Source organism: Panthera pardus, unplaced genomic scaffold (assembly GCF_024362965.1).
Source record: "Panthera pardus isolate Hobbes unplaced genomic scaffold, ASM2436296v1 HiC_scaffold_16, whole genome shotgun sequence".
Classification (NCBI taxonomy): Eukaryota; Metazoa; Chordata; class Mammalia; order Carnivora; family Felidae; genus Panthera; species Panthera pardus.
Window position 1 is genome coordinate 3,064,498 of NW_026526721.1, and position 13,675 is coordinate 3,078,172.

Genomic DNA, 13,675 nt, shown 5'->3' on the forward strand with positions numbered 1-13,675 from the left:
GGGAGAGGAGGGGTCGTCACCGAGGGCAAAGTGCGGGCAGGGAGCGCGCCTACACTTCCCGGGCTCAGCGGAACCCGCCCACGCGGTCAGGCACGCCCCGGCCCCGGCCCCGCGGCCTTCTCTCCGGCCGCCGCCAGCGCGCTCGGCTTCCCGGGGCCGGGGGGCCGAGGGGCCGAGCGCGAGGAGAGCGAGGGGTAGGGGCGACGGGCCTCGGACGGGGAAGGGGGCGACAGCGAAGAGCGCGGGCTCCCCGGCAAAGGGGACGCGGGGCCCACCGCGCGAGGAGCGCGGGCACCATCAGGGGGCGCCGGCGGGCGGCGCGCGGGCTCCCGGGGCCGAGGGGGCGGTGCCTCCCTCGCGCCAAGCCCCGCCCACGCGCAGGCAACGGCTCGCCCGATTGGGCAGCGCCGCCACGCCGTAGGGGCGGGGCGAGCGTCGTCGCGTCCGGGTGACGTCTCCCGCGGGCGTCGGGCAGGGTCGGCGGCGTCGGCAGCAGTGGCGGCGGCGGCGGCGGGTGGGAAATGGCGGAGTACTTGGCCTCCATCTTCGGCACCGAGAAAGACAAGTGAGTGAGAGGCGCCCCCCGGGGCTCCGGGCCGGGAAGGCCGGCGGGGCGCGCGCGGGCGCGGCGGCGGGGCGCAGGCGGCGGCTGGAGGCCCGGGCGGGCAGGCGGGGGGAGGGGCGCGGCGGCCCTTCCGGCCTCCGGAGCCGCGCGCCGCCGCCTCGTGGGCGCTGGGGCGGGCGATGGGCGCCCCGGCGGGCGGCGGGCTTCCGCTCGGGTGGCGCGGCCTCCCTCGCCTGGGGCTGCTGGGCGGCCCGCGGGCCGTCTGTTGGCGACCCGGACCCCGCGCCCCCCGCCTCTTGGAGCCGTCTTGAGTTGTGCTGAAGTTGTCAACGTTTTAGCCTATTTCCTCTACTTCAGCCTTTAATGTGGTGTCGGGCAAGTAGCATAAAGCCCGCCCGTGTTAAATCGTTAGATAACTTCGGGTCCCGAGTGTTGGGGTTGCACCCACTTAAAAAGCCTCTCGGCGTGTTTAAGCGACCGATCGGGCGGGTCGTGAGGACATTGGATTCGAAGAACTGTTACGACGAACTGGGTTATCATAAACGACAGCATAACCTGATTTTAACGTACTCGGAGATGTAATTCCAATATAAAAAACGTGGGGTCCCCCACCCCCCTTTTCACAGTTGCATGCCTTCCCTACCCAGTTGTTACGTTAAAAGCAAAAAAATTTAATTTTGATTTCGATTGCCCCCTTGGGACGTTTTCATTCCCAGTGCGTTGACTGAAGGTGAGAGTAAAGGGAAATGCCTTTCATTTAGGAGGTTAATTCTTACTTTGAGAACCTAAAGATTGAGCTCTGGCTTAATCTACTTTTTGGATAAGTAGTTACCATGTTAGGATTCTTTTGGCCTGTACAGGCTTATGTTAGTATGCATTCTTAATGATAAATCCGAGTTTGGCATAGATAATGTTTTAATACCACTTTTTCAAACACTGTATTTATTTATTTTTTTTAAAGATTTTGTTTTTAAGTAATCTCTACACCCAACGTGGGGCTCAGACTCACAACCCCAAGATCCAGAGTCCAACGCTCCACTGACTCAGCCAGCCAGGCGCCCCTCAAACGCTGTTTAAATCGTTTCTGTTTTCCAGGATGAGGTCCATCTTGTAAAATGTGTTGTTTAGAAGAGGGGGTTATATTTTTTAATAGCAAAACTGTAAGACAATCATCAGTCATTGTCACTCCGGAAACATTTCTTTGAGTGTCAACCCTAAAATCTGTATCTGTCGACTTAAAGATGAATAAAATTTGGATCTTGTTGCCAAGGAACTTGAGGGGAAGGGGTTGCTTGTCATTCAAAGGGTAAAATTAACGTAAATGCTCTGAAATTTCTTAAGTGCTGTGGAAGAGGCAGGCTGCCCGAATGCTTTGGGCTCGCAGAGGAGGCACCTTGGGGAACTTTGCCTGTAAGCACGATCCCAAATGAATGGGCCAGCTTCGCTGGAAACAGCCTTCTCCGAGTGTAGGCCAGGAAAACACATCGTTAGTTTCATTCTCAAGCTTAGAAATGTGGGCCATGACTTCTGTTCCATGAAGTTTTTATTCCTTATTCTTGTATAAAGCTGTATTGGGTGGGGTTTCCATTGTACTCTACAAAACTTTTAGTTTAGAGGTTTATTCCAATAAGTTTTTATATTCCTGCTATTAAATAGCCACATTTCAGCCTTTGAGAGCTGCATCATAAAAGGTGCATGGCTTTAATTCAGCAAACTTGATTATTTGATCTAGGTTACTCATAGGCTCATTTCAGGCAGACTTGTGAGGTTTTAGTTTCCAGGAGACCATATCAACTCCTAAAAAATGAAGACGATGATTCCTGCTAACTTTTTTTTTTTCCTCAAGCTAGAAGTGAAATGTAGGTGTGTGCCAATTAAAAAACTTTAGCTAGTTGTACATTTGAAGTTTTGGACGTTTTCTAAATCCAAACAAAGGTTAGTCTTCTAATATCTTCTCTGTGATAGTAAATCACACTTTTTGTCTTCTGTCTTGTTATTTCAGTAGTTTAAGTAGATCACTGAAAGTTTATCACTAGGAAAGTTTTGACTGATTAGTACTAAACTATAATTGAGTGGTATGAACCGAAAGCCATCTCTGAAGGTACAAGAACAAAGATTATTTTCGTTATATAGAAGAGTTGGGTATTGTTTGGGCAGGGTTTACCCATTCTGAGGCATTCTTGAAACGAGCTCTTCATTTGGGTGACTTTCTGAAGATGGAAGTCATATATTCAAGTCAGATCATATAAAGTGAGGCCTGTAAGATAAATTTGCAAATATGTGTAGTGATCATTTTCCTCCCCCGATAAATTCAGAGTTTACCATTTGTATTGCTACCTGAACTGCCAGTGGCCAATCGATCTTTGCGAACTATCAAATTTTGTTGAAGCCCTTTGATTCTAACTCTGGATTGGCTGTCTGAACTTGCTAAAAAAAACTGAATCTGCAGGGTAACCCTCCCACCTCTGCAGCTCTAAATCTGAATGGGGCCCATCAAGTAAGATTTCATACTTCATCACAAATCTAAGCCACCTGACATTGCTGTCACGATGGCTGGATTGCTAGTTTGATTTGATCTGGATCAAACTGGATCATCCAACTATTTGAACAGTAGTTAAGGGAGGACTTTGCGATAGGGACAGAAGGTGGCCTTATGTGGGAACACACCGCTGAGTTCCCCAAGAGCTTATTTTCGGTGCATTGAAACCAGGAGACTGCCTTACTTCAGACCTGTGTTTGGAAATTTCGTGGTGGTCTGGTGTCGTGGACAAAAGAGCATGGTCTTTGTTTTCTGTTTTGCTTAGATAACGATTGTGCTTAAGGAGCACTGTGTAGGAAGCACGCACGCACGGTATCTGACTCTTGGAACAATGCCAGCTTGGCATTTTCCTCATTTTACAGGTGGCTCCTGGGACCAGGAGAGGTGGGGTAACTTGCCCAAGCCCAGGTAGCTAGTGGCAGAGTCAGATCTTAAGTCTCACTGTGCTATATTGGTGTCCTCAGGAGAGAATTTCATCGCGGAACACTAAGAAACAGATATGTTTTAAGTTAAATTTAGTTTTAAACTAGATACTCCATTTAAGAAAAAACAGGAGAGCAGAGAACATAATGGGAAGTGGAGTGGATTTGGATGAGGGGGACCTGGGTGGAACTGAAGCCCTCTTCCTTGAAAGAGGGGCATGCTTGTCAGGCGGCAGGTTGAAGCTTAGTAGTCCTGAAGTACTACCAGGAAGGGGAGGTACCTGCTACCAAAGAAAACCACACGGCTGTGTTCTTGTGATGCGGAAGAAAAGTAGTTTGGTAGCGTATGTCGCGGTGTTGATGTAGTTCCGTTTGTCTGATCTGCCCAGCAAAATAATCCGCTTTTGTTTTCCCTTACAGAGTCAACTGTTCATTTTATTTCAAAATTGGAGCATGTCGTCATGGAGACAGATGCTCTCGGTTGCACAATAAACCGACCTTTAGCCAGGTTTGTTTGTTTCTTCTTTCTTTTTTCCGTTTTCATGTAAATTATCAGAATTTTAATACTTTACAGAGGCAGTTAATAATCTCCGTGTATCACCTAGAGTTTTTTTTCTCCAGTAGTTTCATTCTCTGTGTTCATAACTGAGTGTGTTCTTTTGTTTCAATGAGAGTGAGGCAGGGGAACCACCCCCAGGGGGAGGTCTACGAGCACAGGTCCCTCCTCTTACCGTTAGAGAAGCTTTGTACAAAGAAGTGAGTGATGTTTGCTGCCTCACCCCCTCTCTGCCCCTCTAATAGACACGGGTCCAGAGGGGGCGGCCATGCCAGCTTGGAGTCAGCTTGTTTCCCGGCACCAGGAGATGCAAAGTGGGTTTTCTGCTCTTTGCTCCCTCCAGGCAGCGGAGATGGCCAGAGCCACCTACAGGATGCAGTGGCACAGTTCTCAGCAGGCCCGTCTTGCCACATATGCTCAGGGTTCTCCAGGAGTCCTGAGTGTGCCCCCTCTGTTAGACCCCTGGCCCCGGGGTTAGCCATGACACTGTGTCATAGACACATTAAAAATGAAACTTACGTTAGAAGATGGGTGTTTACCTTCAGCTATTTGTAGCCAGTCTGTTCGGTTAGTTAAGGGGCACCTGTTACCTTGGGCTTAGGTCCACCATGAGTTCAGATCAGTCAGAAATTATGATTTTTGGAGTTGTTTTGTTTTCACTGAGGAACAGGAAAGGGTTTGCACCCTACAAGTGATCACTGATGAATTAAAGGGAGAAAGCACCTGTTGTAGGAACAGAAAACTTCCACCGTGTTTATCTGAACATGTGGAATTTGAAAAACTGTAGTCTTTCCGGACCGAGGGCTTTTGAGGTCCTTCGAACTGACCACAAAGTCTGAGTAAGCATCCTCTAAGTATTTAGGAAAATCAGCCAATTGCTGTAAGAGTCGTTAGTATTTTCTAATTTAAGCCTGTAGAAAACCCCATAATTTAATGTGTTTTTAGAAGGGAGGTGATGGCTTCCTCTCACCCATTATTCCACTGATACAGCGTGGTCAGTTTAACAAGAATCTGTCTTAATAACTTACAAACATGTCTCTTTTTCAAATTTCAGAATATTGGAGAACTTGCTTTAAATATTCTGTTTAGTGCAGTTTGCGGGGGGGGGGGGGGTTGGTTGGTTTGTTTGGGTTTTTTTGTTTTGCTTTTTGACCAGCAGGCAGAAGTTTATTAGATCAGAAAAGAAGAATAGTAGGAAAACTGTCTTTACAGAGAAGGGGACACTCGAAAGTGAAGGCCCCCTACTGCATTTAGATGAACTAAATCTCCTCAACTAAGCCAGTGGTCATAGATTGGGCAATAACCAAACGTCTTAAGTGTCCACTGAGTTTTTTTATTTTAGAGGGTTCCTTATAGATGTACCAAGTGTGGGGCTGAGAGACGTTACCCCGCTACAGAGTTTTCTCTAAGTTATCCAGGGACACTTGGCTCATTTTCTTTCTGAAGCATTGATGACCTCAGAATGTTAACATGAAGTGAATTTGAGCACCGTACGTCAGAAAGAGGCAACGATTCCATTAACATTCAGTGGGGTCGGTCGTGTGTATTAACTTGAGCATCTTGTTTTGATTTGCTTGGTTGGTTGGTCGGTCTTAGGTGATCCTGACCTCCCCTGATTTTAATGGAACTGCATTGCCCCCTTTGAGTTCTCTTTCACTAAACAGCCACTGCCAGCCAGATGACCTGAGTGAGACCGAAAATGAATTTCTTGTTGAGTATTTGGGCTCAGTATAGCTTTCTGTCAGAGTTGGAAACTGAGTCGGGACAGCTTTGGGAACTATCCAAGGCCAAGACCTGCTGGCTTGGGGAAGATACCAGGCCCTGAGAGGAGGGTCTGCGTGTGTTCGCATGTGTGGTCTGGCTATCGGATGTTTCTCCCATATGGGTTCCCCCCAGCAGGCCCTTTGGAAGCACCCACACAGCTGCTTCCTTTCAGTGTAGCTAGACATGAACTGGCGGGTTTGTAAAACCACTCACAAAACTGCTTTGGACCTATGTTGTTTTGAGACTGAACATTTAGTTTTCTAAATCCTGCAGTGTATTGGTTCAGCTTGTAAAGCTCAGTGTGGGTTTCTTTTTAAGCTTCTTGCAGTGATGTGGACGTTAAGATTCATGTAATATATTAGCCTACTAACTTAAACATGGTTTGTTTTTTCAGACAACTTGATTTTAAGAAGAACGGTACAATGTAAGGTTTCAAGTCTGCCTGATCCAGTTTAAAGCACAAGGGCTAAAAGGATTTTTTTCCCTTAAAGGAAGGATCGGAAAAGAACAAACGTTTAAGCTATTGTATTATGTAAACAGAGGTCCCACCGAGCAAACCTAAACGTGTGCTAGGTGACCGTGACAGTCAGGAAACCCCTGTGGTGCGCCTGTTTCCCGGGAGACCAGACAGCTTGATGGACTGCATACAGTTGACTTACGCGTTTGGTTTAAAAACGATAATAACTTTGTGTGGGGAATGTGATCCTGTGAATTTTTCCACACCTCGGTGTCTGCCAGCTTAAAGTATGAGAAGATGTTCACGTTCTGTTACGTGTTTTGCATCCCAGCACTTTAATAACGTGGGGCTACTGAAAATAACCAGTATCGTTCCTTGTTGGTCGCTGGCTGACGTGACCCACGTCACCGCTCAAACTCTGTTTCCATAATATGATGGTTTGGGTGTGCTCTTCCGAGGACAGGCGTCTGGCTTGTGGGAAGCAAACAAGGTTGAGCCATTTGCAAACAGGTTGTCTCTTTGCAATTGTCTGATACATGCACAGCAGCCAGTAGAATTCCCCTTTTTATTTTTTTTTCCCCGCAGACCATCTTGATTCAAAACATCTATCGTAATCCCCAAAACAGTGCACAGACGGCTGACGGCTCACACTGTAAGTCCCACAGTTGGAGAAATTTTTTTAAAACAATGGTGTTAAAGAGCCCACTCTTAATTGAGACAAATAATGTTGGCTTCTGAGCTGCTGACATAGGGCTGTTGCAAACAGGACAAGGTGATGGAGGTCCTTGGCGCCCACGGCAAGAACCTGGTACTTAGCCACGTTCAGGAGGCTGGCCTAGGCGAGGCCGCTGGGGAGGCCTCCTCCCTCGGTTGACGTTTGTTAACGAGAGGGAGGGGGTCTGCCCATGTGACGTTTGAAAGTTAGCCAGCCAATCACTGGTCTTTACAGTGACTGAACCCCCGGCATTTATTAAGTTCTTTCTGTAAAATTAAAAAGCTTAGGCGTATTTAGGAATCAATAAGGTAAGTTGCCCAATAAGTGTGGGTTTTATTTCACCATGACGATTTTTCCTCTAGGAAGTGGAGATCTCATGATATGTAATTATTGTATTTCTCTACCGCTGTGGCTTTTGTCGTCGGCTCACGCACGCGCTTCCTCAGTTCGTTACGTTCTTCTGGAACGTCTGAGCCCCCTTTGGCAGAAACCTGCCAGGTTGCCTGCACTCTTGGCTGGAACTTTGGGACGGAGAATCTTCGCGTTCCGCGAGCAGAAATACAATATCAGCATATCACGGGATCTCTGTCACGTCGCAGTGTTAGGGTGCTCCGAGACAGCCACCAGCTAAGAACGCGTCTCTGCTTCGAAAGGAAATAACTTGCTCTTTTTGCAGCACTGAGTCTTGACCGAAGCGATCGCCACAGGAAACCGGTGAAGTGTTTAAATTTAATTTTCCATAATATAAAGTTGTTGCGTTTTGTATTTCAGACCATTGCCCTCTTGAACATTTACCGTAACCCTCAAAACTCTTCCCAGTCTGCTGACGGTTTGCGCTGTAAGTTCATACAAGTTCCTTCCCTGGTTCCCTGGGCTTGCGTGTCAGAGCTCAGTGTCCACTCCACCTGGTCTGCCGCTGTAGGGTCAAGGACGGCCTTTCGCTAGACGTGTCGAGAGCTTTTGTCCCCCCACCCCCCCGGCCCCACGGATACCTCTGAGACGTGAACTCCTGCCCGCTGCCTCGCAAGAGAAGCAGTGACCGGAAAGGACGCCCTCCCGGCACCATAGCTGGGGGCTGCTGCTCTCCCTTTACCTAGACCGTCGTCCTCGGGGGGACACACTCGCAGTTAAGCGTGCAGTTATGTCCTTCCCCTCTCGAGAGCAGCAGCATCAGAGTTTCTCTCGCCTAAAAGAACCCAGATTGTTTGGAAATTACTTTTCAGGTTTCATTTCTTACTAGACTTCTTAAACTCTCATTCGGGAGATCATGCTTTAGTGGAGAGCATGGTTCGGAGAGTATTTCCCGAGTGGGGTCCCTCCGAGTCGCACGGACTCCGGAGTCCGCCCCAGCCCCAGCCCCAGCCCCAGCCCCAGCCCCATGCCAACTCAGTCGTTAATCAGATACTGTACGTAGCTGTCTCCAACCTCAGGAGTTAGTGTACCACATTTGGAAGATGAAAGGTGTGCTTGGTGGGGAAATAGGTCTGAACGGGGCATTTTGTAGACATTACGATTTCTTCCTGTACTGGGAAACATTAAAGTTAACTTCACGAACGTTGTATTTACTGAGGGGTAGTCTTTCAAGAACACGATACATAGCAGTACCCCTGGGAATTTCAGAAAGCTAAAGCGTATATTTTCTGGCCATTGGGCTGTGGAATCAATTCAGTCATCCGTAGATAAATTGAAACATATCCTAGACTCCTGTTAAAATCAAGGGGTCCGACCCCGACGCCTTGCCATTCGTTCACCAGGTGGTTTTAGAGCTACAGGTCAGTAGGGGGCGCTGTGTACATGTAACCCCTGCATAGCCACAGGCCTCAGGCAAATCCCCCTCTGGCCCGGGGCCCCTCAGTGTACAGGGCGGTCCACAGAGCGGAGCGGGCCCCGCAGCACCCCCTCCCCCTCGGGCCGGCCCCAGATGGGGAGGCCTCGCCTCTGCGCGCCTGTGGGTGCACAGTGCACGCGCCCGGGGAGGGGGCTCGTGAGGCTCTCCTGCCCACACGCTGTGCTTCCCGGTGCCGTGCTGACCCGGTAGCAGATCGTGTGTTTCCCTGAATCTGCCGGTGGCGGGATTGGCTTGGTAGCCCTTGTTTCAAAATACTTGGTTTTGCTTTGTTTTTTAAAGAACCCAGATGAGCAGGCGGAGGGAAATGCTTATATACGGACTTACTAGTTTTTGTAAGAACCCTGCCCTGGGGTAAAAGGATGGGAAGCTGACGGTTGAGTAACAGCAGTTAATCACTCTTTGCCCTGACTCCGTACTTGGGCACTGCGGGTGGGGGAGAGGGGGGCGGGGGGCTTCGCTGACAAAACAGTGTCTTAGTATTCTTCGTGTCTTTATCTGCGATCCACAGTACTCTTGTTTTGCGTATGCTACCCAAGGTTTAGCTGCACCAGATATTCCCGTCATGGGGCCCACATTCTACAAATGAAGTGAAATTCCGATTCTTCGATTTAGGAAGAAAATCAGTTTAAGCTGATGAACCTGCCGCAGAGCCTCCGAGTAAATTTCATCCAGCCAGGTTCATCCGGGTCCTAGATTCACAACCCTTGTTAGCATACCCTTCCATCTGTAGAAGTACAGATCCCAGTTTAGGAGTGCTTCCGTAAGAAAACTGGTATTTGGGGGACACGTTAGTTAAAATATATTGAGTCGTGGGGATGACTCTTCAGGTGACCAATTTCTTAATTGGTCATCTCTGTTCTTCTAGTCATTTGGTTGACTGAAAAATTTGAAGCAGAGTATAGAAGATAAAGTATGCCCATTATCAAGCATTGTCCAGTCGGACTTTCCAGGAGTTATTAAAATAAATGCTGTTCTATAGTAAGAGACTAACAGTAATTTAACCAGCACTGAGTCTCAACACTGCTGGCACTTACAGCGTGCAAATACCTTTTCTCATTTTTTTCCAACGTGGAGAGGGGAATGTAAACATTAAAATCTGCCCTTTGGAATGGCCTTCTCTTCTCCTGACTAGTTGTTCTGTTGTTTACAACCTGATTTCAACTCAGGGAAGGACGTTAAGTTCACGATAGCCACCTAGAGGAGTAGTTGTCGCCCGGTGCATTTGCTCACTTTGGGCTTCTAAAGCAAGCTGGGTTCCTGAAATACAAAAATAACTAAAAGGCAGGAATTCGCCCCTCCCCCGTGAATGAGAAAAATTGAAGCCATTCTCAGAATCAAAAGACTCAAGTGCTTGTCCTTAAAGATCAGGTTTTCCTGGGCCCTAGGAGACTGCTCCAAGGCGTAGCCTGGGCCCCCTGGCCTTCAGTGGGTGTGGCAGGTGAGGCCGCCAGTCCAAGGAGTGTGGCCTTGGAAGGTGACGACCGAAGGTTAAACTGGCCCAGCTTTGAAGCCACCCGCCTCTGTAGGCTGCCCCCACCTAGCTGTGTGCAACATTGGTTTAACTGACATGCCCGCTTTGTGATTTCTCAGATTTAGGGCAAGAGAATTCTAGAATCTGAACGGTAAAATTTTGTAGAGAGAATGATTTGGGGGATAGAATGTAAATTCGAAAAATCTACCCACACAATGGACATGATTTCGCTTAGTGCATGTGAATTATGAAGAATAAACTTGAAAATAGTCCTGGAATATAAAACAAGAATGCTTTCTTCAACAAAGCATTGTAACCATCCCTCTATCCAGAGGCATTCGAGGTACTGTGATTGAACTTGGTAATTATCCTACTGAGTATTTATGGTCATTTGGGTTTTAATCGCATCAGAAAGAATTCGGTAATAGTGTGTGGCTGATACTCTGTAAAAGAAATTAGGAACATTAGCCCTTAATCACTTAATCCTGATTTCTACTGTTACTTTAACGTAACGAAGAGGAAGAACATACCAGTGTGATTCCTTGGCCGCTATTTTAAACCGTAAAAGGAAGAAGACTTTCATTTAGAAGTATGTTGAGAGGAAACGATTTCCTTACATTTTCTGAAAGTGTGGCCCTTTGATGCTGATTAAAACTTGTCATTTTCATAGCCAGAATGGAGATGGTCATAAGGGGGCACTTAAAGACCTCAGCACACTTTAAAATTGTAACCACTGGCTGTCACGCCGCACCTCCGTGCTCCGGGAGAGTGCAGCTGTCGCGGCTCCTCTAGATAACTAACGTGTCACGGTGGCAGTTGGGGTGAACGCAGAGCCCTGCGGGCGGGGGCCCCGCTCTAACCAGCAAGGTGTCTGTCGTCCGCAGGCGCGGTGAGTGACGTGGAGATGCAGGAGCACTACGATGAGTTTTTTGAGGTGAGCGACTGGCACTTGGCAGGGGGGGGGGGGGGGGGGCGCGTCTCCCGTGGGTCGGGACCCTCAAGCCGCCATCCTCCTCTCCCCGCAGGAGGTTTTTACAGAAATGGAGGAGAAGTACGGCGAGGTGGAGGAGATGAACGTCTGTGACAACCTGGGAGACCACCTCGTCGGGAACGTGTACGTCAAGGTAGGAAGGGCGTGCCCCGTGGGCGTGCTCCCTCCCGACTGGCAGGAGGAGGAGGCTGGGGCCTTGGGATCTTAGCGGGAACTGGAACTGGAGTGCGCCGGCCGGCTTGCCCGGGCGCGGCAGCCGCCCACCCTTCAGGGTTGGGATCTTCGGAGGCTGCTGCTGACGGGCTGTCTAGACGCGGGAGAAGTCAGTCGATTTATACCTGTGGTTCTCTCCACCCCCCCCCCCCTCGCCCTTTTTTTTTTTTTTTTTTTTTTTTTAACTTCCCGGTCTAAACAAATCCTTGCGAATCCTTGCGTTTGCTCTTGTTAACCAACTGAGTTTGAAAACCAAGGCAGCGTTGGTACGATCTCGGATCATCGCGAAATTCAGTGATCCAGTTGCAAGTAAAGGACGATCTGTGTTTGACATGATCTAAAACGTCCTTCCCCCTCATTTGAGCCGCGTGAACGCGCATCCGTGGCTCGGTAGCCGGAGACCTTCCCGTCGGGTGGGGGCGGCAAGCCCTTTCGATCTGTCTTTCCAGTTCCGCCGCGAAGAAGACGCGGAGAAGGCCGTGATTGACTTGAACAACCGTTGGTTTAACGGGCAGCCGATCCACGCCGAGCTGTCCCCGGTGACCGACTTCAGAGAGGCGTGCTGCCGCCAGTACGAGATGGGGTAGGTGACGGGGGGCCCGCGGGGGCCGGGACGGCGGGGGCGTGGGGTGGGGGGCGGCCCGCGGCATGGCGGCCTCGTCTCCCCCGCAGGGAGTGCACGCGGGGCGGCTTCTGCAACTTCATGCACCTGAAGCCCATCTCCAGAGAGCTGCGGCGGGAGCTGTACGGGCGCCGGCGCAAGAAGTGAGTACTGCGGCGGGCTGGCTGCCGCTGGCGGCGCCGTCCGTTCTCGCGAAGCGTTTCCCGAGGAGAGCTCGGCCCGGGTGTGAAGGTCACCGTTGAGGACGTAGTGTGTGTCTTAAGGTCTGAGGACGTGCCCTTAAAAGGATGTCCCGCCCGCACAGTCCCGAATGAGGGAACGGGTGAGTGGGGAACCCTCGAAATTGGGTTCATGTGCGCAGCGTCTTTTGCCCGCAGGTGGAGTGACTTCCTTTACGTACTGCGGCTGTCCGTGGGTTTGGGCAGGTTTCTTTGGTTGGCTTGCGGCCACGGGCAGAAGGGGGAGCACGGTCCTGCCCGCTCCCGGTGTTTTGAGTGCAGACCGTGCTGTCCCGGCACAGAGAGAAACCCAAGGCGTCGGGAGACCGTCCCTTTCCCTGCTCGGATGGAGTTCTGACCCGGGGGGTTCTCACCCGTCCCCTGGTAAACACGTGCCCGGAGGTGCAGACGTTAGTGATTCCGTCTCATTGTCGACAAGAAGCATCGGGCACAGGAGGAGGGCGGTGCGTGTCCGGGCCGCCGCGGCAGGAGACCGTCCCCAAGCCCCTGAGCCGGCGCTCTGGAAGCACGGGACACGGAGGACGTTGTGCCCGTTTCCCTGACACGGGGCGTGTCTACACGGGACGTGCGGTGTGGCGGGCGCGACGGTCCTCCTTGATTGTGCCGTCCGTTCCGCGGGGTCCGCCCAGAAGCGTCCGCCCGCGTGGGGGCTTTGTTGTGTGCTTTGCTTTGGATGCCACAGCTTTGTTTCTTTTCCTTGGTTGCAGGCATAGATCGAGGTCCCGGTCTCGGGAGCGTCGCTCTCGGTCTAGAGACCGCGGTCGCGGCGGCGGCGGTGGCGGCGGCGGCGGCGGTGGGGGACGGGAGCGTGACAGGAGGCGGTCGAGAGACCGTGAAAGATCGGGGCGATTCTGAGCCACGCCGTTTTTACCGTATGTCTGCTAGGCAGTGTTGTAGTTGATTGACCAAACCAGTTCATAACGGGAATTTTTTTTAAAAAACAACAAAAAAACACAAAGATGGGTTTCTGAATAAAATTTGTAGTGATACAGTACTCGGTGTAGTCATTTCTCGCGGGCCGCCTCGGTCTCCTCCTTTGCAGCACTCGCCGTCCGTCCTGGGGGGGGAGGGTCTTGGGTAATAGACAGAACCACAGTGTTAAACTCATAGGGTGTGAGATGAAGCGCCCCGTCCGTTAAAGGAAAGAAAATTCACGCGAGCAACGGTCGTGCCCGTTCCCAGTGCCCGACGTGCGAGCGAGTAACGTGGCGTTTCTCCGCCGAGGCTGCCGGAGACCCTGCTGCGGGGAACCCGGGGTCCGCGCCCAGGACT

The 13,675-nt window shown here is 50.6% G+C and overlaps 1 protein-coding gene across 6 annotated transcripts; it reads left to right on the forward strand.

Annotated features, from left to right (window-relative positions):
- The first annotated feature begins 253 nt into the window (after nt 1-253).
- U2AF1 (U2 small nuclear RNA auxiliary factor 1) lies at nt 254-13,397 on the forward strand. Of its 6 annotated transcripts, XM_019432695.2 has the most exons (9): nt 1,054-1,295; nt 3,947-4,034; nt 6,889-6,955; nt 7,790-7,856; nt 11,223-11,272; nt 11,364-11,462; nt 11,992-12,125; nt 12,215-12,307; nt 13,111-13,397. In XM_019432695.2, the coding sequence occupies exons 5-9, from the start codon at nt 11,243-11,245 to the stop codon at nt 13,256-13,258; spliced, it is 504 nt and encodes a 167-aa protein (XP_019288240.1). In that variant the 5' UTR covers nt 1,054-1,295; nt 3,947-4,034; nt 6,889-6,955; nt 7,790-7,856; nt 11,223-11,242; the 3' UTR covers nt 13,259-13,397. The 6 variants fall into 6 exon arrangements, with proteins under 6 accessions (XP_019288235.1, XP_019288238.1, XP_019288237.1 ...); XM_019432690.2 differs by lacking the exons at nt 1,054-1,295; nt 6,889-6,955 and adding an exon at nt 254-565 and having other exon boundaries at nt 7,769-7,856; XM_019432693.2 differs by lacking the exons at nt 1,054-1,295; nt 7,790-7,856 and adding an exon at nt 258-565.
- Nucleotides 13,398-13,675: the final 278 nt, after the last annotated feature.

Bases quoted from the DNA above. Each gene is read 5' to 3' on its own strand.
- U2AF1 (XM_019432690.2), top strand. From the start codon at position 522: ATGGCGGAGTACTTGGCCTCCATCTTCGGCACCGAGAAAGACAA. The intron at 566-3,946 runs GTGAGTGAGAGG...TTTCCCTTACAG, and splicing joins TTCGGCACCGAGAAAGACAA to AGTCAACTGTTCATTTTATT. The intron at 11,463-11,991 runs GTAGGAAGGGCG...CTGTCTTTCCAG, and splicing joins TCGGGAACGTGTACGTCAAG to TTCCGCCGCGAAGAAGACGC.